This window comes from Bos indicus x Bos taurus, chromosome 16, assembly GCF_003369695.1.
Source record: "Bos indicus x Bos taurus breed Angus x Brahman F1 hybrid chromosome 16, Bos_hybrid_MaternalHap_v2.0, whole genome shotgun sequence".
NCBI lineage: Eukaryota > Metazoa > Chordata > Mammalia > Artiodactyla > Bovidae > Bos > Bos indicus x Bos taurus.
This window is the reverse complement of record NC_040091.1, coordinates 70,504,513-70,528,393: the sequence shown is the minus strand read 5'-3', so window position 1 is coordinate 70,528,393 and position 23,881 is coordinate 70,504,513. Positions and strand designations below refer to the sequence as shown.

Genomic DNA, 23,881 nt, shown 5'->3' with positions numbered 1-23,881 from the left:
CATCGTGATTTCTTTTTGCACTACTAAAATAGCTCTTGCTTAAGTCAATAAAAATATTTTTCTGTACACGTCAAACTGTCTTCTAACTTTCCTCCTTGATGTCACTGACAGGCTATTACTTCCTTTCTCCCCAGGAATCTAAATCAATGCATTTCCTTTGTTTTTGTTTTTGCAACCCATCTGTTCTGGCTTTTACTCTGCTGGTGCTACTTCAGTGTCACTTTTCCTGTGGGTGGACATTCTCTGAAGTGGTGCTCAAGCCTCTCTTTCTTCCTTTATCTAGCTCACTTTAGGGAATCCTTACTCTGCTACCTGAAAGTTGGCAGTCTGTCTGCTGGCTGGATCTAACACGCATTGCAGAGAATTCTCTCCGTGTCTGGGTTTCCCCTTTCATAAATGCCCAAGTATCAGCAGGAGGAGAAGGGGACGACAGAGGATGGGATGGTTGGATGGCATCGCCGACTCGATGGACATGAGTTTGAGCAAACTCCGGGAGTTGGTGATGGACAGGGAAGCCTGGCGTGCTGCAGTCCATGGGGTTACAGAGTCGGACATGACTGAGCGGCTGGACTAAACTGATCAGCTCAATTTTACCATTTTTAAAATACAGTGACCCCGACCAGGGAGTTAGCTGGTGCCACCCTGCATTGGAAGCGCAGAGTCTTAACCACTGGACCACCTGGAAAGTCCCCGCTGAGCCCTATTTGTGAGAGCAGCGAGGGCCGCTTTGTTCTTCATCCCTCACCCCACAGCGGCTGAGCCCTGCTTCTCCTCCTGCAGCCCTTCTTCACGTTTAGCCTTGGAGATCCCCGAGGCACACGGCAGGCTGCACATCTTTTGCCCATTTGTTTCTGTCGTTCTTTTTTTTTTTCCTTGAAGAAGAAAGAGAGGTTTGTGTTGTTTGTGTAATTTCCCTCTTTGCTCTGGCCTACTCCAGGCGGCCAGCCCAGTCTAGTCTTCATCTTTCCCTCTGTTAATATCTAGCATGTCATCACCTCTTTTTAAAAATAAAGATCCAGCTCTCCGCCTCAATGACCTTAAGAAACTCTGTTAGCTCGACGTGCCTAGCCTCAAATTCATCTTTGTGTCCCCTTTCCTTCCTTCCTCTGACACTCCTTTCGTTCCCCTGCCACAAGAGAAAACTAAAGGCCTCCAGTTCACATGGCCCACCAATTCAAATTCTTGGCACCATTTGTAATTCTTCCCTTTCAGTTGCCACCCTCACATCCATCCAGTCTCTGGTATTTCCTTGTAATGTCTTTCATACCTGTTCTCAGGGCCATTTTTAGTTAAAGCCTATGGTCATCAAGGAAGGGGGAATGAGGCCAGGCGGGGTGCGGTGAGTCAGGATTGTCATTTGGGAATTTTTTCAAAATACTGTAGAGGCTAAAAAATCTCCACTAGGGGCTGATACACTCTGCTTAGCACCACTCAGTCAAGTCCTTATCCTGGACACCTATCCTCACTTTCACCTAATCTCGTTGGCTTCCACTTTTCCCACCCACTGCTCTTAAAACACCTTCAGTTCAATTCAGTTCAGTTCAGTTGCTCAGTCGTGTCCGACTCTTTGCAACCCCATGAATCTCAGCATGCCAGGCCTCCCTGTCCATCACCAACTCCCGGAGTTTACTCAGACTCACGTCCATCGAGTTGGTGATGCCATCCAGCCATCTCATCCTCTGTCGTCCCCTTTTCCTCCTGCCTTCAATCTCTCCCAGCTTCAGGGTCTTTTCCAATGAGTCAGCTCTTCGCATGAGGTGGCCAAAGTATTGGAGTTTCAGCTTTAGCATCAGTCCTTCCAATGAATACCCAGGACTGATCTCCTTTAGAAAGGACTGGTTGGATCTCCTTGCAGTCCAAGGGATTCTCAAGAGTCTTCTCCAACACCACAGTTCAAAAGCATTGGCTCTCATCAAATACTGTCCTGAGAGAGAAGTCATTAATATCTTTTCCTGGGCTTATGCCTCATCTCTTCCCCTCGAGTTGGTGCTCCCTTAGGGTTGGGACCACAATATTTACCCATAGGCTGTGTTCATAACAGGCCTCATAAATCGGTGATGGTGCTTGTGTGGTCCATAGGATGACCAGCCCTCCTGGTTTGCCCATCTGTGTGTGCAATTATACCGTATTTCCTTTGCTGCATAATCCCTGCTTTGTTCTCTTAGTTGAATTTTTTTTAATATTTATTCATTTATTTATTTATTTGGCTGTGCTAAGTCTTAGTTGCAGCATGCAGGACCTTCCATCTTTTTGGAGCGTGTGGGATCTAGCTCCTTGACCAGAGATCGAACCCCGGCTCCCTGCAATGCGAACTTGGAATCAGCCACTGGACTACCAGGGAAGTCCTCATAATTGATGTGAGCTCTCCCCACTGATGGTGAACTCCATGAAGTCAGTCTTGTGTCACTCATAGCTACCCTCTGAGCACCTGGAATAAACCAGGGACGTTATAGATTAATGGATATTTTTTGAGTGAATGAGTAGGAGACATTGGACACCATTATATCTCTTGATAAGCTCATTTTCCCTCTAGGTAACAGTACTTCAGAGCGCCAAATTTACAAATTTTTTACAGTGCTGGGCATCTTATAGCAGTGAGATTTCAATCCAGTCAATTAAATTTCTTTGTGAATGTCTCTATACAGACTGAATAAACAGAACTTGAATTTCCACTGATTTCTTTTTTTTTTTTTTTAACTTTTGGATGTCACTGTGTACAAGTTTTGAAGCTTGAAATTCTTTAGATCATCTTACAAGCGCAAGTAGGTAAGTGTTAGTCACTCCGTTTTGTCTGACTTTGTGTGACCCCACGGACTGTAGCCTGCCAGGCTCTCTAGACAAGAATACTGGAGTGGGTTTGCCATTCCCTTCTCCAGGCTCCACTGATTTCTACAAGAGAAGAAAAGAGAACCCCAGAGATGCTATATATAAAAAAATTGTTCCTGGACATGACAGAAGTCACTGGAAACAAGGAGAATAGGGGAATCCTAGGACAATAGAGATGAGTATCACACAGATGAGAGAGACCTTAATAATCTTGTTTGATCTCTTTCTGCCAGATTCATTGTATGAATAATGCCTGGTATATGGTAGGTGTTAAATTTATAAAGGTGATTATATATACCTACCCAGAGACACACACAGTTTAAAAAGAAAAAAAACAACTGTGTCCTTTGGCACAGACGTCAAATCTTAGGATCTGGAAACACTGGAGAATTTCCGGTTCAATAATTCCTGAAAATCCTGTAATATTACTAGTACTGCTTCTTCAAAGCATAGACATCACCTGATACTGAGGATATAAGGTTAATTTCTTAGACTTTCAGACTGACTATTTTCTGGAAGTTTGAGCCAAAGTAGCAAGCCAGTAGAGAGAACACATTGCCGGCATGCAGCCACTAAGGTATTTTAAGACAGGCACTGCTTCAAAACTTACTCTATGCTTCCTCCAGGCAGATGGAAGAAGACCAGTTACAGGTTTGTATAAAATCCACGTGTAAGTGGAACAGTAAGTAGCATATAGTGTTTGTTTATGGGCTTCCCAGATAGTGCAGTGGTAAAAAAAAAAAAAAAAAAAAAATCCACCTGCCAACGCAGGAGATGCTGGAGATAGAGACATGAGTTTCATCCCTGGGTCAGGAAGATCCCCTAGAGAAGGAAGTTGCTACCCACTCCAGTATCCTTGCCTGGAAAATTCCATGGACAGAGGAGCCTGGAGGGCTACAGTCCATGGGGTCACAAAGAGTCGGACAGGACTGAGCAAGAATAACAACAGTATTTTTATAATTACTGTGCTGCGAAATACAGCCAGAGAGCAGTCCTGTTTTGAATTTAATCTGCTTTTTTTTTTTTTTTTCTTTTTGCCCATTCACCTCCAGGTCAAATTCTGATTCAAGGTGTGGTATAATATATTCTTCTGCTGAAATGGATTTTTTTTTTTTTTTTTTTGGTAACATGTTGTATGAAATAAGTAAATTCATTGACTGAGATATTGAAATCTTTTTTCTCAGTTCCCTCACCAGGAATTGAACCCAGGCCCGTGGCAGTGAAAACCCAGAATCCTAACAACTAAGCCACCAGGGAACTCCCTGGAAATCTTTTTAGTAATGAAGAAAGGTGGGTAAATTAGTTTCTTTAATGGCAAGTATTCTTCTCTGTTGTTTTTGTCCTTATCCACATAAAATTTCTGTTTTGTTTCAAGAATCACTTCAAACATTACTCTTTCTATTACATTTTCTCTGACCCTCTTTGCAAACCAAATTTGCTCTTCTTTCCACTGTGTTTACACAGTGCTGTAAGGAACACTTAAGTTATACTCTTTGATCATTTGTTTGTGCTATCCCTCCTCACTAAATTGAAAGGTCCATGCTTCATTTATCTTTCATTCCTAGCATCTGGCATATTGCCTGCCACATGGATGGCACTTGAAAAATACTTGCAGGGTTGATTTAAAGAGTGGAGAGTTCACCAAAATAAGTCTTTTAAACCCCACTCTGCAAGGACGAAAGGATATGGCATGAGCTGAGTTCCTTCAAACTATTCTAGTTCCTCATCTAGTATACAGGTAAAGCATTGCCCACATCAGGGGTTATCCAATATTTTCGACTCAGCCCATTTAGATGGGGCAAAAGACCTCACAGCTATGGGAAAAGGATTCAGAGATCATCATAAAGTCTAAGTGTACCAGCAAATGTTTTGGGGGAATTAGTAATACTTCTGCTGTACCAACAGTTCACATTCACTCCTTCTGCAAGTCCTATGTAATCCTCCGCTAAGATAAATCTCCAATCTAACCATCTCTACAGCCACTGACCTTGTCTGAGTTCTTGGTTGACCAACACATCAGCCTGTACAATAGCCCACAACAAACTTATTTAATAATGACAAGCTTAACTGAAAGCAATTTATAATTGAAAGCAAAAATGGCATCAACTGAAAACCATGACCACCGATCTTGCCCTGTTGACAAGGGATCCTTCCTGAAAATTGCCGAAATTCCAATTGTCTCAATGTGCACTTGTGTTTGAACAGTGGCCAGAAAGACAACACAAAATCAGAGTTCTTGGAAAAAGCCTAAAAAGTGCTGAATTTAGTTTATGAAAACCAAGTGCCAAAAATCTTTGACCACTTGGAGAGTAAGTTATTAGTCAGAAGATCTCATTGTATACAGAACAAAAGTCTCCTGTAAGTCCTGAAAAAAAAAAAAAGGACTTTCCAGTTTGGATCAGTTTGAGGTCTGTGAAGAGGACCTTCTTGGTCTACCTGGGGTCAGGTAACAACTTGATTTGATTAGCATCTAAGGGCCCTTCAAATTTCATATTTTATTGATTCATAGCATGCATATATAATATCTGTAACATGAGTGAATTAATAAAATAATGAAAGAATGAATGCATGCTACTGGTACTGCTAAGTCGCTTCAGTCGTGTCCGACTCTGTGCGACCCCATAGACGGCAGCCCACCAGGCTCTGCGGTCCCTGGGACTCTCCAGGCAAGAACACTGGAGTAGGTTGCCATTTCCTTCTCCAATGCATGAAAGGGAAAAGTGAAAGTGAAGTCGCTCAGTCGTGTCTGACTCTTAGCGACCCCATGGACTGCAGCCTACCAGGCTCCTCTGTCCATGGGATTTTCCAGGCAAGAGTACTGGAGTGGGTTGCCATTGCCTTCTCCGAATGAATGCATAGATATGAATAAATCTGTATGAACTTTGGAAGCTTCACTGATGTATAGAGCAGTGGTTTTCAAACTTCTTCAGTGATGTGTGCTCAGTTGCTCAGTCGTGTCCAACTCTGCAATTCCATGAACTGTAGCCCGCCAGGCTCCGCTGTCCATGGAATTTTCCTGGCAAGAATATTGGAGCAGATTGTCATTTCCTACTCCATCTTCAGTGTTGAAATACCTATAACTCATGTAGCTTTTGGTAGAGCCTCTAAAAATGTTAATTTATTAAATCTTAAGAGAGTAAACTGATTCTATCTCTAGAAGCACATAAAAGAATCTGATAGCATTGATCGCCTCCCAGGAAGAGAATTTTACATAATTTAAATGTACTTAAATAAGAAGGAATGGCATATTAAAATTAATGTTTTATGATGTTATCTTGACTTAGATTCAAGTACAGTAGTGCAGTTGTAAGAATCAAAATTCTAAGAAAGATACAAGGGAAAAATCTTAATTTATTTTGTTTCTGTAAATTGGGAAAAGATCACTACTATTTGATTTTCAGATAAAGCATATTTGTTTGGTGTTCTATAGGAGTACCATTTGGGAATCATGGTTCTTAAGGAAAGAGAAATGTTGGCAGCCAAAACTTTGCTTGGACATGCTGTAGAGAATTTCACAGTGATGTGAACATAATACTGTCTCTGATGCACTCTTTAAAAAAATTTCTTCTAGTATTCTTGAAATTTAAAGCATAAATAATATGCTTAGCCATCAGAGTTGCTGGAATGTTTTTTCCTCTGATGCACACTTTAAACCATTAAAAGACCATGATTTTGCTATTGTAGGTATTGTCATCTTACTCAGTTCAGTCACTCAGTCATGTCCGACTGTTTGCAACCCCATGGACTGCAGCACAGCAAGTTTTCCTGTCCATCACCAACTCCCAGAGCTTGCTCAAACTCATGTCCATCGAGTCAGTGCTGCCATCCAACCATCTCATCCTCTGTCATCCCCTTCTCCTCCTGCCTTCAATCTTCCATCATCAAGGTCTTTTCCAGTGAGTCAGTTCTTTGCATCAGGTAACCAAAGTATTGGAGCTTCAGCTTCAGCCTCAGTCCTTCCAATGAATATTCAGGACTGATTTCCTTTAGGATTGACTGGTTTGATCTCCTTGCTAATTTTCCCCAGCAAGCTAGTCATTGTGAATAAAATAATGAAATCAGTAAAGAAATCAAGTCATGTGAGGATAAAGTAAAGCGAAGAATTTGACAGGGATGAAGTCTTGGCCTCTGACTTTTATATGGGTCTTCACATCTGGGAAAAAACAGGAGTTCTACAGCATGGAATCATCACTGACACTCATCCTTCTCAGGGGTACAAACAGTTCAGCACTGAGATTGTGGTTTTCTGTTAGATGATTCTTAGTGATCAAATCTGTTTATGACTCAGATACCTTATTCACTTAAAACAGTGCATGGAAAAGAAATGATTAATATCATGCACGTGATAATTTTTTGGACATACATATATTCATAAAATTATCAAGTGCATGATATTCACTTTTCCAAGTGTTTGTTTTATGTATCATATTTAAAACTCATGCCAATATTGTAAAGAAGTCTGGTTACTTTTTTTTTTTTTCTGATATACAAATGTGGAAACCAAGCCTCTGAGAGGGTAAGTGACTTGATGGGACCTACTATAATTAATAAAGTCAGGCCTTTTGAGTCTTTGGCTATAGCCCTTTCCATCCCCCCAAAATGTTTGGTAACTTGAATCTAGAATGCCATCTTGCTCTCTTCTTCGATTTTGACTCACACTTTCTTTAAAATATTTCTCAAAATTCTTCTCCAAGAGGCTGTTTCAGAAAACCCAGACAGTTTTGCTGGTTCCAAGCCTCCCAAGAATTTGTTTCCAGTATCTATTTTCTATCTGTTCTATTCAGCCTCTATTTTCCATTATTTATTACGTCATATTCCAGTATGAATTTTACCTTTGTTGGTGTGCTTTCTGCTATTTATTTCCCCTTCTTAGCCTATGCAAATTCTCTTTATTACAAACTCTGGACATTTAAGATCTATTTTAAATAACATCCAGGTGACTGGAGAATAAAGTTTCAAATATTAATGTGCATAAGAATGACCTAGGGAACTTATTAAAAAATATATTTCTCAGGGGACTTCCTTGGCAGTCCAGTAGTTAAGACTCTGTGCTTCCAATGCAGGGCGCGCAGGTTCAATCTCTGCTTGGGGAACTAAGATCCCACATGCTATGCCATGTGGCAAAAAAAGATATTTTAGTGCTTTTGCCATTGGTTCTGATTCTGTGTGTCTGGGAGAATTCTGTGTGTCAGGCCCAGCAATCTGCATTTTACACAAACACCCCAGAGGATTCTTACGCAGGTAATCCAATGACTATACTTTTAGAAACCCTGTTCTTGAGAATTAAAAATTAGATTGGTACATACTGCATATTTATACTTTGTTCAGTAAGAGATACAAAGGTATAACTGAGTCCTTACTCTTTTTTTATTAATTTCTTTTTGGCTGTGCTGGGTCTTCATTTCTGCACGCAGGCTTCCGCTAGCTGCAGAAGGTGGGGCTACTCTCTAGTTGCAGTGCTTGGGCTTCTTACTGAGGTGGCTTCTCTTGTGGCAGAGCATAGGCTCTAGGCTCATGGGCTCAGTTATAGTGGTATCCAGGCTTAGTTGCTGTAGGATCTTCCTGGACCAGGGGTCGAACCTATGTCCCCTGCACTGGCAGGCAGATTGTTTACCAGTGGACCACCAGGAGGTCCCTTACTCTTTCGATGTTTACAAACAGCCGGAGAAGAAAGAGCATAGCACCTGCAATCTCTGACCTTATATGAGGGCAGACTCTGTGAGTGGTGTAGGTGATAAATGCTCTGTGCTTAGTTGCTCAGTCACGTCCGACTCTTTGCGACCCCATGGACTGTAGCCCACCAGGCTCCTCTGTTCATGGGGATTCTCCAAGCATGACTACTGGAGTGGGTGGCCATGTTCTCCTCCAGGGCATCTTCCTAACCCAGGGATCGAACCCAGGTCCATCGAAGGCTGTTCTTTACCATCTGAGTCACCAGGGAAGCCCCAATAAATGCTTTACGAATTCAAAGAAGAAAGGCATCACTTTGAGCCAGATTATCATGAAAGGCTTCAGGAAAGATAGGGGTTGAGCTGATTTGAAGAAAAGATGGGCCTAAAAAATATGGGAGGTGGGGAGGGGATTATTTCAAGATGTTAGAGCTAGTGATGGTCAAGGAAGCTGCTTCTAGGATATCAGTATGTGGAATGAGGCGTCTAAATTGAAAAAAGAATTTGTGTAGAGACATGGCACAATTTATGCCTGGAAAGACATCCACGAGTTAGAATGAGAACCTAGAATTGGGACTTTATTCCATAGGTACTGAATGCTTCTTCACACATGCCAATAAATTAAATGCGGCATTTAAAAAGACTTATCTGGCAGTGAGTTTGAAAGCCCTGAACTACATTTGGGGATCAGTTAAGCAAATTGTAAGGAAAGCTTGGTTTGAACGTTTGTTAATGTAGATTCAACACAGTCTGGAGATTGATTGGATGAGAAAGAGAAAGATGTCTAAGATACTGCTGAAGTTTGAACCTCCTTGACTAGGACGCTTGTGTACAATTTCACTACTCAGTGAATATAAGGAGGGAAATATTTTAAGGTAGCATTTGATTCTAGATCTAGAATTCAACTTCCTACCACCTTCTTTACCTGTGGATCAGGTAATGTTGCTTAAATATATGGCAGCTATTTTTAGCATGTCAAAAAGAAAAGATCTGGGGCTCGTCGAAGAGAAATAGAGATTGGGGTCCACTAGGCCAAAGACGGTTACTCTTTGGAAGAAAAGTTATGACCAACCTAGATAGTATATTGAAAAGCAGAGACATTTCTTTGCCAACAAAGGTCCGCCTAGTCAAGGCTATGGTTTTTCCAGTGACGTATGGATGTGAGAGTTGGACTGTGAAGAAAGCTGAGTGCTGAAGAATTGATGCTTTTGAACTGTGGTGTTGGAGAAGACTCTTGAGAGTCCCTTGGACTGCAAGGAGATCCAACCAGTCCATTCTGAAGGAGATCAGTCCTGGGATTTCTTTGGAAGGAATGATGCTAAAGCTGAAACTCCAGTACTTTGGCCACCTCATGCGAAGAGCTGACTCATTGGAAAAGACTCTGATGCTGGGAGGGATTGGGGGCAGGAAGAGAAGGGGACGACAGAGGATGAGATGGCTGGATGGCATCACTGACTGGATGGACGTGAGTTTGAGTGAACTCTGGGAGTTGGTGATGAACAGGGAGGCCTGGCATGCTGCGATTCATGGGGTCGCAAAGAGTCGGACACGACTGAGCGACCGAACTGACTGACTGACTGAAGCCAAAGACAAGACAAGCTGTGCAGTTTACTTATTTTTATTAGGCATCATTATACAGAAAGCACCAGACAAAAAACTAAGATGACCAGCATTTCCGGTCTTTAAGAAGTTTAAAATCTGAATGGAACCTGTAAGAGATTCTAGTAAGAGTAAACGGCCAGTCCTCAAATCTACAAACTTCTGATCAGCGAATTCATACTCGTCCTGTGGAAGCAGTTCAAGGTCTCCAGCTGAAAAAGGGAAAATTAATAGGATGTTAAATTGGGAATGAGAAACCTCTTCTTGGAGGATGTGGATTTGGGAAAGGCTTTCAAGTAGTAGGCACCAGACAGTCCGAACTCGCGGTAAAACAGCTCTCAGGAACGCGTTGCCAGAACCTTCAGAGAACTGTAAATTTATCCGGTAACTTCCAGTTCAGTTCAGTTCAGTCGCTCAGTCGTGTCCAAGTCCTTGCGACCCCATAAATCGCAGCACGCCAGGCCTCCCTGTCCATCACCAACTCCCGGAGTAACTTCCAAGTGCGCGGCTTAGGGCCAGAGAGGCTCCAAAGCCCGCCCAAGAGTCCAGCATCTCGCTCCCATTGGACAAGCTCATTTCCTCGCCTTCCTCCGCGGGGCGACTTCAGCCATCAATCACACGGCTTGTTGCTCCACCCCTTTCCAGTGACGTAACACTTGGCACGCCTTCTCGCTCCAGCCCTCCAGTTGCTGAAGCGACTCCCCACCAGTCGCTTCAGCTCCTTATTGGCTAGCTGAGAGAGGAGGAAAGGGTACGGGTCTTCTCTTTTGCTCTCTAAACTCCCTCGTCTAGTTTCCCGGTCTCCTCATAGGCTGTCCACGAACCCATAGTCTTGAGCTGTCGCGCAGGCGTGCACATACGCTCACTGCCCCTCAAGCCTTCGAGTTACGCGGTTGTGACGTGAGAGGGGCACTCCGTTAAAGACTTACGATTGGCTGTGGCCGAGGTCCGTCACGTAACCACGCCCCCTCCCTCCGCCCAACCTCCCAATTTGATAAGACCTTGCAGGAGGCCACGCCTCAGCCCGTTGGACCGCTTCGCCCTGCGATTGGCTGAGGGAGCTGGCATGCTTTCCCACCCCCCACCCCGCAACTCCTTACCGAGCTTCCGAGAGGCTGGCCGGACCCCGCGGAAGTTGTCAGTCAATCTCCTCCCTCCCCATCCCCCGCGAGGCCCCGCCCCCGGGCCGCGCGCCCCCAACGCGCGCGCGCACACGCACTTGGACTCCCCCTCCCGCTGCCCGCCCCTCGCCTCTCCCAGCACCTTCTCAAGTTGTAGCGGCCGCTCGCCAGGGGTTCTCTGTGGGCGGCGGAAGGGCGCGTGGGGGAGGGGGTCCGGACCGCTGGGCGCTTCGAGGAGCGAGTTTGTGTGTGTGTGTGTATGCGCGCGCGCGCGCGCGTGCCCAGGGCCGGGGCGGCGGGTCACCGCCCCGGGAGATGAGGGGTCGGCGCTGACAGGGAAGAGCGCCGGCGGTGGAGACAGCGGCTCGGAGGGGCCCAGCGATGGCAGCGCCTCGGGAGGAGGCTCGAGACAGGGCGGGCTGCCCTGGCAGTGGCCACTGAGGTGCTGGCGGGCCGGCCGCCCGGGGACCCGGGCCGTCAGGGACGAGAGGCGCGTTCGACGTCCGCACCATCGCGCCCTCGCCTCAGTTGTCTGAACTTCGGGCTCCTGTCCACCCGCCCTCGGAACTCGGGAGTCAACAACTTCTTCACACACCACCCCCTCTCCGCCCCCGCCAGCTCCGGGGAGCTCGCCGAGCGGCGGGGACCGGGAACCTCCGGCCCTGAGATGTGGCCGTGAGGCGTCGGCGGGCGGCGAGAAGAGAGCTCGGCGGGCGCCCGGGAGCAGGAGGGCGGTGCGGCTGGGGGCACGGGGCGGAGGGGCGCGAGCTCCTCGGCGCCTCTCCCCCGCCTCCTCCTCCTGGCGCTGCCCGTTCCGTGCAAGCCGCAGCGGGAGCTGCCAAGCGCCAGGGCCGCGGAGATGTCGTCGTCGTCGCCGCCGCCGCCGCCGGCGGGGGCTGCCAGCGCCGCCATCTCGGCCGCCGAGAAAGTGGACGGCTTCACCCGGAAATCGGTGCGCAAGGCGCAGAGGCAGAAGCGCTCGCAGGGCTCGTCGCAGTTCCGCAGCCAGTGCAGCCAGCCAGAGCTGCACCCCTTGCCCCAACTCAAAGGTAGGTAACCTCCGAGGGCGCAGCCCGGGGAAGAACGCGCGGGTTCTCCTCGGCGTCGCCGGAGCCTTTGCTTTCTCGGGCGCGGGGGTGGGGGGTTCCTTCTGCCCACCTGGGGCTCGCGTTCCCCAACTTTCCTTGGCGTCCTCCCACCGTCTTTATGATTCAGACAGGTTTGATGTTAAAAGAGTCTTGCTTTTTCTCCCCCTTCACTTATCTGGGTTCACTTTAACTCTTCCCTTCTTGGAGGAGGCCAGCACCCCTCCCTCCCCACCTGCGCGCTCGGGTTCCTGCCCTTGGGATTGCAACTCTCCTCCTGAGTCTGGAGGGGTAGACTTTTTCTTATTTCAGTCTTCTTCTTCGAGTCTTGCCCTTCCCCATCTTGTTGTAACAACCTGTCTTACGTTCCGACCTTCACTTTTCTGAGACCTGCCTCCTCTTTTCGGCCTCTCTTAGTTAATCTTTTGCTTTTCCAATTATAAAGCGTCTTTGCGCACATTATAACTTTTACTTCCCTTTGATCTTTCCAAAGAGTCTTAGGACCAGAAATCCTAATGCGTACACCGGTTAAGAGTTACCTGCCTTTAGATTGATTTATAAAGAAAAAGCCTAAAAATCTGACCAGGGTAGTGTCTTACTTACTGGGTCATTAGATTTAAATGTTACTCTTTAGCCCAAAGAATGGAAAGATTTAAAATATTGTCTGAATATTTGCAATGAAACGGGAACTTAGTTCGCCAAGCAGTGATTCCAGGGACTCTGTAGGTTTGTACAGTAATTCAAATTGGTGTCCGTGCCTAACGCCTTACAAGAGAACTTGGCACTCCTTCTGGCTCACTTACTTTTCCCACTAGGTTTAGAGGATTGAAAAAAAAAAAAAAAAAGAAATTGGTTCCTGACGTTCTAGTTTATTTTTTGTGTGTGGATTACTACCTTTTAATTTTATAATTTTAACGTCTTTGCTTTTTATGAGATAAGCATTGTCATGGAACAAGATGATAATGGTCCTAAACATTTGATTTTTTTTTTTTCCTACAAAAGAAACCTGATAGAAATCTAGATCATCTGTTTTGCAAGATCAGGAAATGAAAGTTCTGTACCGAAATAGATAATGTTCAGGAGGTTTTTCGATCAATTTCAAAGAGCTCCAGCATCCGGTTCAAGGCCAGCCTGGTTCTGATTTGTCTTTAGGCCTAGGAATCCAGTCTTAGTTTGGCCAGGAGTCTAAAGAAAACCCCAGATCAAATCACAGTTGACCTGCAGTAACTTTGGAGCCCCATTCACATCCTACACTACTATCCTGCTTCTTGGGGTTCTTCTAAGCATCCCACCACCAGAATCACACTGGCTTTTGAAAGAAAGTTTTATTTAAGATGAGTAGCCTGTAGTACTGCGTTTTTCATTTGCTCTTTAGTATACAAAAATTGTTCAGACATAGGCATCATAGCCTACAGTAGACCACGAATGGTAGATGTTGCCAAGACTTTAATTCTTGAGTGATGTCATAGCTATAAAACAATATTATCTTACTTGTTAGGACATTGAACTGCTATTCATGAATTTAAAATTTTAAACTTAACTAAAACATTGTAGTTATTTTTACATTATTGGGTTTTTTCCCCATTAAATTGGCAAATTATTTTTGCAGTTTGAAGGTTTGGTGCTAGTGTTAGTGTCTTTCTTTCATATGTCTTTGCTTTTCAATGAGATATTGTGGTTCTTTATATTGTCTTTTTCATTTTTTATCACTTTTTATTAGAGTATAGTTGCTTTACAATATTGTGTTAGTTTCTACTGTACAATAAAGTGAATCAGTTCTACATATATCGTCTGTTTTTTAGATTTCCTTCCCATTTAGATCACCACAAAGTACTAAGTAGAATTCCCTGTGGGTTCTCATTATCTATTTATTTTATACATAGTAGTGCACATATGTCATTCCCAATCTCCCAGTTCATCCCACCACCCTCTTCCCTGCTTGGTGTCCATACGTTTGTTCTCTACATCTGTATCTCTATTTCTGCTTTGCACATAAGTTTATCTTATATTGTCCTTTTATATATAATATTTATTTATATTTAATAAAAGTAATTGAATATTAAACATACATTGATAGTTACTTCAAGCCAGGAGATGCAACTTTAATGTATTTTGCTTTTAAAAGCCTAGCAAAAATATACAGTCAGTAATCATCTAAGTTGTATGGTGTATATAGTTCGACAAGTTGAAGGTGCCATTAAATGTTTTATTTATAATATTTTGCTCACTAGTAGAGAAAAAAAATCTAAATTTTAGATTTAATCTATGTTTTTCACATGAAAATATAGTACTCTTTATAAGGAAGTTTATGTATTCAGGATAAATTTATGTAAATTTAATTGAGGAATAAGATTCTTACTTAGATTACCCACTATTAGGAAAAATGACTTTTACTCCCGATGCCAAAATGCTTGAAAAGTGGCTTTTTAAAAATTCAGTTGCTTCACTTAGAACTTTGGCAGTGTCCTTGATACCACATGTTGTGTGCTTTTTCTGTCAGTAGTAGTTTTTTCCATTTGTGGCCTTAACAAAAACCAGTGGAAAGCCCTGTAATATGTGTATGAAAGAGAATTTTTCTTCCTGCTCTGAAATGCCATCTTACAGTGGAGTGATTCAGATATCTGTGGGCATCCAAGATCTTTTCAGTGTTTATACCAACCTGCTTATGTTACACTTTGTCCACATGGATCTGAGCTGGAAAGGTGCCAGCTGTTTTCCTCAAAGCATACTGTGGGTAAAGATTAACAAAATAATCCCACTTTTTCATCTAAAGAAGTTTATTTGTGCAGAATAAGTAAGTGGGTTGCAGAATTTTAATGGTAAAAATGTTCAGAGAAAATAATGTTTTATTGGAGAAAGTATTTTAAAAACAAGCCTTGTTAAAATGAGTTTTTAAAAATGAGAAACTGTTATATAGGCCCTCAATCTGCCTTGTATAGCTTAAAAACAATTTTTTTTCCAAAACGCTTGAAATTTGTTACGTTAGTTCTGTACGGTCTTCTGACTAAGTATGAGAAAATAAAAGTAGGGACAGTCTATCAATCATTTCTCTGTATTTATATTTACATTAGTATTGTACTTAATTTTTCTACTTTAAACTTTTCTTCTAGTAACCAACAGTTAGGAAACTTATAACTTAAAAAAAAAAATAACCTGTTAATGGGAAGTTTTTCTGTCTGTTTGACCTGTTTTGTGTCTCTGAAAGAATTGGTTTGGTAGAATAATAGATGTTATACAGTTATATAACGGCATTTATAAATTATTTTATACATTTCTTTACATTTTAAAATTATAAGAACAATATCGATCATAATTGAAATAAGTGAAACAGCTCAGAAAGTTGTGTAATACCTAATCCCGGGTATCTGTTTCTTTTTCGCACCTACTGAGGTAATGTTGTGTGAGAATCCACTACCCTGTATTTTTACAAAAATTGCATATCATTGTGTCATCCCAGCAACTCTGTGCAAGACCAATATTATTCCCAGATGTGACGTTGAGACTTAGAGAGCTTAGTTTCAGGCCTGTGATTATTTCTCTGGGTGGCAGTTGACACTGGTACCCAGGTTAAATGATTAGAGTATATTTGCTGTTAACCTGCTTTATGAACATTTGAGCAGGATGATAATCGAGTTGGGTCATTGGGGTCAGCCCTGGGTCAAAGGTAAAAGTTTAATCTTTCTGAGTTACTATCCTTATCTGTAAAATGGGGATAAAACCTTCTATCTCCCTAGGACTGTGGGGCTTATGTGAAATAATGTAATTGGTGCCTAAAAATAGACAAAGAATATTAGTTCCCATTCTCTTTGATATTTGAAAATCCAAATTAAAAGTATTTTTTAAATGAAGGGTTCACATAAATAGTAAAACTTTGCTAGTGTAGAGTATAAATTATTTATAATCAGATCTCAGATATGATCTATGTGCACTGAGGTGAAACATCAGCATAAGTGTGGATATGGAAATAGGGTAGAGTGACTTTTTAAATGTTGAATGCTATAGTTAGAAGTTTTTTTTATCAAGCAAAGAAATTGAATTAACTAGTAGAATTATATAGGTGTGCGTCTCTCATAGGAGACAGACCGTAAATGGCAAAGAACAGAATGAAACTGGCGTTGAGATTAAAGTCCCCTTAAGATGAGGTAAAGAATTTCCCAAATTTCCTCAGTTTCTTGGTTGTTATATTCTTAGAAGTTGGGTCCTCCTGGAGGTATTGAGGCTTGTAATAGTGGTGTTCATTTGAAGTGTTCCCTTGTCTTTAGGGAACACTTTTTTTTTGTTTGTTTTTCGTGATATATGTAGTCACAAAGAGTCGGACATGACTGAGCAACTGAACTGATGTGGTCTTTTGGGTATCTGGTACAAGAATACTGACGTGATTTGAAATTTCCTTAACCAGTGACTTTTTTTGTGCTGGTGAGGAACACTACTCACTCAACTTTTAAGGTTTATAGATTTTTTCCCCCAAAGTTAATTTCATTCATCTAAACCCAAAACCCATTTTAGTAATTGGGATAGCATTAAAGGAGAGTTGAAATTCCCCTGAATATGTTAAAAGTGTGTTTACAAAGGAATATATAACGTTTTAGTCATTTTACAGCTATCTTCTGGCAGTATTAATAATACCATATTTCTTCTAGTCAACTTATATTTTAATTTTTAAAAACTTTCAGGATATACCTCTAGAGAAATTAATATAGTGTCATTGTTGGCCTTCACATGAAGGAAAAACTTTTCCATTTAAGTCTTAATTTAACATTTTCAGAATTCCTGTTTAGGGTCAGACTTCTTTTTCCCCCAGTTTTATTACCTCCTCTGATTCTTAATTGAACTTTGGATCCTTTTATGAAGTGCCTGTAAAGTAAGACTCAAGTTAAATGTGTTTCAGTAAAATAGTATGATCACTGGGACAGAGTACTGTCCTGTAAATAGACTGAAATTGTCTTCCTGCATTATTGATGAGTCACAATCACTTTGGGCTAGTTGGTTAACCCTTCTAAACTTCAGTTAATCATTTTTACTTGTAAGAATAGTATTTTCCCTTGATACAGTCTTAAAGATGAATTAGTCTTTAGTGAGTTAAAGACTTTGGATGACAAAGACAGGTTTATCAACAAAAATGATACATTTGGAAAATAATAGATTTTTGAATATTCTTTGAATTTTAACTTTTTAAAAATTGTAAAAAGTCGGGGATGGAGACTAGCTTATTTTTATTTGTATGTGTTTAGCAGGGTTGTCAACCCTGGCTGTGCCCTTAGTTTTAAAAAACATCAGTGCCTGGGTCTTACCCTCAAGTGACTCTAAATAAATTGGTCTAATGTAGGTTGCAGGCATTTGTATTTTTGAAAGCTCCCAGAATGATTCTAATGTGCAGCCAGGGTTGAGAATCACTGGTTTGACATTATCTATTGATTTAATTCATTAATTGAGACTTTGTCCTTTTCTCTAGATTCTCATGGCTCATTACCCAGCCTGTTAACATTTCCTGCCCTTACTTCACCTGCTGCTATTTACTTTTCACTCTTAACTTTGCTGCCCCCTATGGCTAATCAGGTACTTTCCTGAAGAGCGAGAATGCTGTTGGATTCTGGAGTTTTAGACGTGATCTTTTGTATTTTGTTGTAGTTCGCGTAATTAAAACTCCACTGTTATCCTTTGATACAAGGTGATCAGGTTTGTTTTTTTTCTGTAATTTTTGGAGCTGTGGCTGAGCTGTCAAGCAGAAGTGAGAACATAAGAAAGCAGTTTGCCTAGTTTTAATCCCATTATCCAGGGTAACATAATCCCAACCAATCTGGAATGTAAAACTATTTGCTGTATGTTCACAGCATTGTTCCACCTCTTGAAGACTTAGAACTAATATAACTACTGTATAAATTGACTATTAGGTGTTGAACAAATGAGATATTGTTGATCATAACTGTGTTTTTGGTAACGCCTTATATTTATTTAGCATCAAGTAATGTTTTTCTTGTGGTTGCCTTGGCAGCACATATACTAAAATTGGAACTATAGAAGATTAGCATGGCTTCTGCACAAGGATGACACATATTTGTGAAGCATTTCAGAATTTTGCAGAATAAACAGAGCATTTGGGGCTGGGGGAGAGAGAAAGAAATTTTTTCTTCAGAGGGTTTTCACATCTATCCTCTAAATCTTGACCATAGTCTTTAACTGAAGGTAGGGCAGCAATGACCTGGGGCCATTTACATTTTATAACCGTCTCTTGTCGTTGGCCTTTCTGCCAGCCAGTTTGAACAACACCCGTATTTGTTGATTTGTTGTTTTGAGTCAGTTTCAGTCGTTATGTACTCCTCTTTGCAGAATGAGATGGTAAGATTTTTGTGAAAGCAGAAGTCACCTGTGTTTTCATATCCTGTTATAGGACCAAAATACAATGTTATGTGCATAACAAGTGTGATCATGTAGACAGTCACTGTTTTGATTAAGAAATTACCTGTTAGCCCTCCCTTTACACCTTTATTCAGGGTTTTTTAAAGTAAATTAATTTTGGGTTTTTAATACCATGGTAAATAGGAGATATAGTTTTGAGACAGATGATTGCTTGCTCCTGTATTTGGGGCTTTGCCAGTGACTGGTGTGACATGTAACATTATTGCTAGGGAAGGTATTGTGTAAGATCTGTGTGGAAAAGTAATACTGTGTTGACGTCCAGATGTGGACAGCTGTATTTCAGATAAACTGAAATAACTAATTTCCAGTAATTTCTAAATTTAAGGTTCAGTCTTTATTTATAAGGACCTTGAAGGAGATGAAAGGAACAGATTTTAAATATATAATTACTTGTAGTGCATTATTATGTAACAGGTAACCCACGTGATGTACCAAAAGAATTTTACACGACAGGCTACGTTTACGTGAAATAAGCTGTACTTGTCTGAGCAGGATATTCACTAATAAGCAGTTTCAGACCACTTTTTATGTATATGTTTTTCAACTCTTCCCTGAAGAAATTTATTCATGTGGGTTTTTGTGTGAGTAATCGTGGATTTTAGAAATCCTGCAGTTTTGATCCATATTTCTTAAAGAAACCTATTAGGATTTTCTGGTAGTTTGCTGCGTATCATAGGTTCACATTATAAAATCCAAAGAACCTATTTCTAACTTGGATACTGAAGGCAAGGGATTCCTTGGGAACTCACTCCTCCTACTGGAATGCTGATGCTAATTGCATTTATAGTTCCCTTACTGCGCTGTTGTATCTAGTTGAGCCTTCCAGTGCTGAATGGGACCTCAGGAGTCATTCTGGTTTACCTTTCATTGGGAAAGAGTTTCACTGTTCTTAAAAAAAAAAAACAAAACCTATGCAGGAGACCTGGGTTCGATCCCTGGGTTGGGAAGATCTCCTGGAGGAGGGCATGTCAACCCCCTCCAATATTCTTGCCTGGAGAATTCCCCATGGACAGAGGAGCCTGGCGAGCGACAGTGCATGGGGGTCACAAGACTTGGACACGACTGAGTGACTAAAAACACACGCACACACACAAAATAAATATCTTATTTTCTCACCAGAAAAGCCTTCTTTAAGGTAGGGAGAAAAAGTATAGGGTTTTTAAGCTCTTAGATGCTCCCTCAGAATCTGCTTAGTTAGTGAGTAAACTGCACAGACAATAACTAAAAAAATGTTAGCTGTATGAAACCAGAATTTTTTAAAGACTGGACTTAACTTGTAGTAAAGGAGTATAAAATATTAACTCTAGCTTCAGAAATGATACATTTTCTCTGTTTGATTGGTCTTTGCCTTTGATTCACACTCACTGATAAAGGATGTTCTAGAATTATAATTATTATCAGGAGATGATTGTTTGAACTCATGGTTAATCCAGTGCCTTTACATTTATAAAGTAAAAATGATGAGACAGTTTTTGTCATAAGCTCTGAATTTTGATTTAGCAAAGAGGGGTGTCTTGAAAACAATTTTCCAAACAGACTTTTCTAAAGATAAACATTTGTTGAAGTCATGCTGCTGCTGTTGCTAAGTCACTTCAGTCGTGTCCGACTCTGTGTGACCCCATAGATGGCAGCCACCAGGCTACCCCATCCCTAGGATTCTCCAGGCAAAAACACTGGAGTGGGTTGCCATTTCCTTCTCCAATGCATGAAAGTGAAAAGTGAAAGTGAAGTCGCTCAGTCGTGTCTCTTCAAGACCCCGTGGACTGCAGCCAACCAGGCCCCTCCGTCCGTGGGATTTTCCAGGCAAAGTACTGGAGTGGGGTGCCATTGCCTTCTCTGGTTGAAGTCATGAGTAAAATAAAATATAACTTCTATAGGAATATATGCTTTTTTTTTTCACTTGTAGTACCATTCTTTTAATTAGCCAGAGGAAAAATATTTTGTTTGCCTGCTGTGAAACTGGAAATATGCTTTGCTTTCAAAATCTAGTACAGAAATATTTTTGTCTTTGATGTTCATAGTGCTTAAATTTTAGGTGAACCATTGTAGAGGTTAAAATTTTACTCAGTAAAGGTAATAAAATGATAAATGCTTTTTCTTTTGAAATGTCTTTAGGAGCTTGTGGTCTGGTGGGGTACATCTAGACATGTAAACTGGTGGTTTCAATTAGCGACAAGTGTTGTGATAAGAGTAAGCAGTAAAAGCCTAGGGGAGTGTGTGAGGGACCCAACTCAACTTTGTGTGTGAGGAGAAAGATCAGGGAAATCTCCCTGGAGAAAGTGACAGGTAAGCTGAGACCTGCAAGGCTAGACATGTTAGACCAAGACAGGTGAGTTCTAAGAGGCCTGCCAAGGACAACGTGGCCATCGTTAGGGTAAATAAGTGGCTGTCATTTGCTTCATCTCTTTGCATGCCCATGGGCTGTAGCCATGGGATTCTCCAGGCAAGAATACTGAAGGGGGTTGCCATGCCCTCCTCCAGGGGATCTTCCCCACCCAGGGATTGAACCCTGGTCTCCTGCATTGCAGGTGGGTTCTTTACCATCTGAGCCACCAGGGAAGCCTGTGACTGTGATAAAGAATATTACAATAGGGAACTGGCTAGAGAAGAGATTGGAGCAACATTTAGGGTCTAGGTAACAGCTTTGATGCTATGTCCTGCAGTTATTCCTGACAGTAGTGTGAAGAATGTTTTGGGAGATGAGAATGAAAAATCCTGGTTAATGCTGGCACAGTAATACAAACAAGAGGTAATGGTCTCCTTGTCTAAGTGGGAGTGAGTGATATCACAGCAGGGACTTGGAAAGAAGGAAAAATCAATGATGATACATTGCTGACTTGGGCAACTAGATGTATGATAGCAGTTTACTGAAAGGGAAAAAGAGTAGATCAGATGTGGGAGAAGATAGTGGTTCTACACGTGGGATGGGTTGAACTACCTGTGGAAATAGAAGTGAAGAGTCAAGTAGGACATTAGATATTTGGGTCTGGAGCTAAGTAGAAAGAGCTGCGCTAGGAATCAGCATTTAGAAACTTTAAAGATGATTCTTGAAGAGATGCAAATAGAAGCAACTGCCTACTGGAAATGTATAGAACAAGAAAAGGGCAAAGAATATCATCATTTAGATGATGATCAGAGGAAAAGGAGCAACAGCTTGAGTGGAAGATAGGAGAGAGTAGGGACAGGAGAGAGTAGGGACAAGGTGGTCAAAGGAAGAAAATGTGTTTTTAAGTAGGGGTGAGGTGGGGCTAGTAGCAGTCAGAAGAGCTGCTGACAGGTCCAATATTTAAGAACTGAGAAGCTTCAGTTTTGGTAGTCTTCAGGCAACACTGGTGACTTCGAGATGTATTTCAGAGGGTTGATGATCTTGAAACCAGAGTTCTCTAAGGTGGGGAGTGAATGGAAATGGAGAGCCAAGTCAGTAAGTATGGACATCTCTTTCAAGAAGCTTGACAATTAAAAAAAGTATCACTCGAGCTGCTGGGTGGAGAATGGATTGTAGCAGAACTAGATTTTTAGGAGGAGGACCAGTCAAGAGTTTGTTTTAAAAGGCTAGATGGGAAATGATATGGCTAGGTCTGGATGGTAGCAATAAAGATGGAGAAAAAGAGATGTGTTCAAAGTACAGCTAAGCTGGGACCTGTTGATGAATTGTATGGAGGAGATGGACAGACAAAGGTGTAGGAGTCAGAGATATTTCCCAGGTGTTTTAGCTTGGATCGCTAGCTGAGTGCATAGGTCTACCACCACTGAGAAGGAATACGTTAGAAAAAGAACCAATAAAGAGGGAAAATTCAGGGTTATAATTGAGACATTCTAAGTTTGAGATGTCTTTCGGAAACCTGGGTATAAATATCAAATAGACTTTTGGATGTGTGAATCACAGAGTGCCCATTGGTAATTTCTGTAACTTCTAAACATGAATTAAAAGATGTTGAGATTGTTTATTAGAAAATGTTGGTAGTTTGAGATGCTGACCACTATATCTTTTGGCCAAAATGGGATTATCTAGCCCCATTGAGTGCAGTGTCTGTATAAGACATCATATAGTGGTAAGATATCCTTGATATATGTGTGAGGTGATCACAAAATATGTTGGGACAGGTGCATGAATAGGGTAAGCCACTTAATTGACTGTTTTCTGCCTTTAGACTAGAAGTTAAATACTTTAGGACTTAAGATCCATAACTTCCTTCCCAGTATTCAGGCATTCAGTGCTTGGTTTTAATATTTATTAAGTAAAGTAATGAAGCAAATGCTATTAAATTGATTTAAAGAAAAACACCATTTTGTGCCATGCAATAATTTACAATTTTATAATGATTTATAATTGAGTGATAGTTTACATACAGCTCCAAATTGAGCATTTTGTTGATGAAGAAACCAAAACATATAGGTTATATTCTTGTGCAAGTCATTTATAACTTCATCTTCTCAGTTAATTCCTCCTCTTTAATATGAAACTGAAGATATGTATTATCTGCAGTAAAGCAAAATTAGCACTTTATTTTTTATTTTTAGCACTTTGTGTTCTAACAGTGCAAAGGAGAAATAGTTGAGAGCCTTACAAGAAAGATACTGATTTGTTATAGGACCTGGGCAGGTAGGCCAGTATTGAACATAGGTTTTTCCAAGACCCTGTAAAGCAAAAGATCTTTATGTCTTAAAACTAATACAATTATGTAAAGTTTAAAAATAAAATAAAATTTAAAAAAAAAGAAGAAGAAAAGAAATATTTTAATGACCAAAAAAAAAAAAAAAAGATCTTTATGTCTTAAATTCTCCTGGTATAAAAATGCTTTGTTGATCTTCTTTGCAGGTCTTCCTTTTGGCACAGTTCTTCCATTTTTTAAGTAACATAAAATTTTCCTGTAGAAGAAATTGAAGAAGAGTATCTGTTTTATGAATGAGTACTGAGAAGCAAGATGCAGTGAACTTTTAAATCAGTTAGCACATTTGTGTCAGCTAGATTTATAATTTGGTATCTCTACTCAGTTAAAAGTTATAATCTGTAATTAGCAGCTTTGAGGAATTATGGAATTGTTATGGGATATCACAAACTGATTAAATTCGGTCCACTTATTTTTTCCTCTCTGTTCCCCGCTACACGTGCTATGTACAAATAGTTTTTGAAAAAAAAATTTTTAACTGTGGCCACGTTACA

The 23,881-nt window shown here is 41.3% G+C and overlaps 1 protein-coding gene and 1 pseudogene across 1 annotated transcript in view; both read left to right on the top strand.

Annotated features, from left to right (window-relative positions):
* Nucleotides 1-11,304: 11,304 nt before the first annotated feature.
* The window catches only part of PPP2R5A (protein phosphatase 2 regulatory subunit B'alpha), a 72,683-nt gene continuing 60,106 nt past the window's right edge, over nucleotides 11,305-23,881 (top strand). Inside the window, exon 1 of the mRNA XM_027565655.1 lies at nucleotides 11,305-12,264. Within this exon, the coding sequence (XP_027421456.1) occupies nucleotides 12,075-12,264 (190 nt within the window). The 5' untranslated portion in view covers nucleotides 11,305-12,074. The remainder of the gene's footprint in view (nucleotides 12,265-23,881) is intronic.
* LOC113907126 lies at nucleotides 18,277-18,377 on the top strand (annotated as a pseudogene).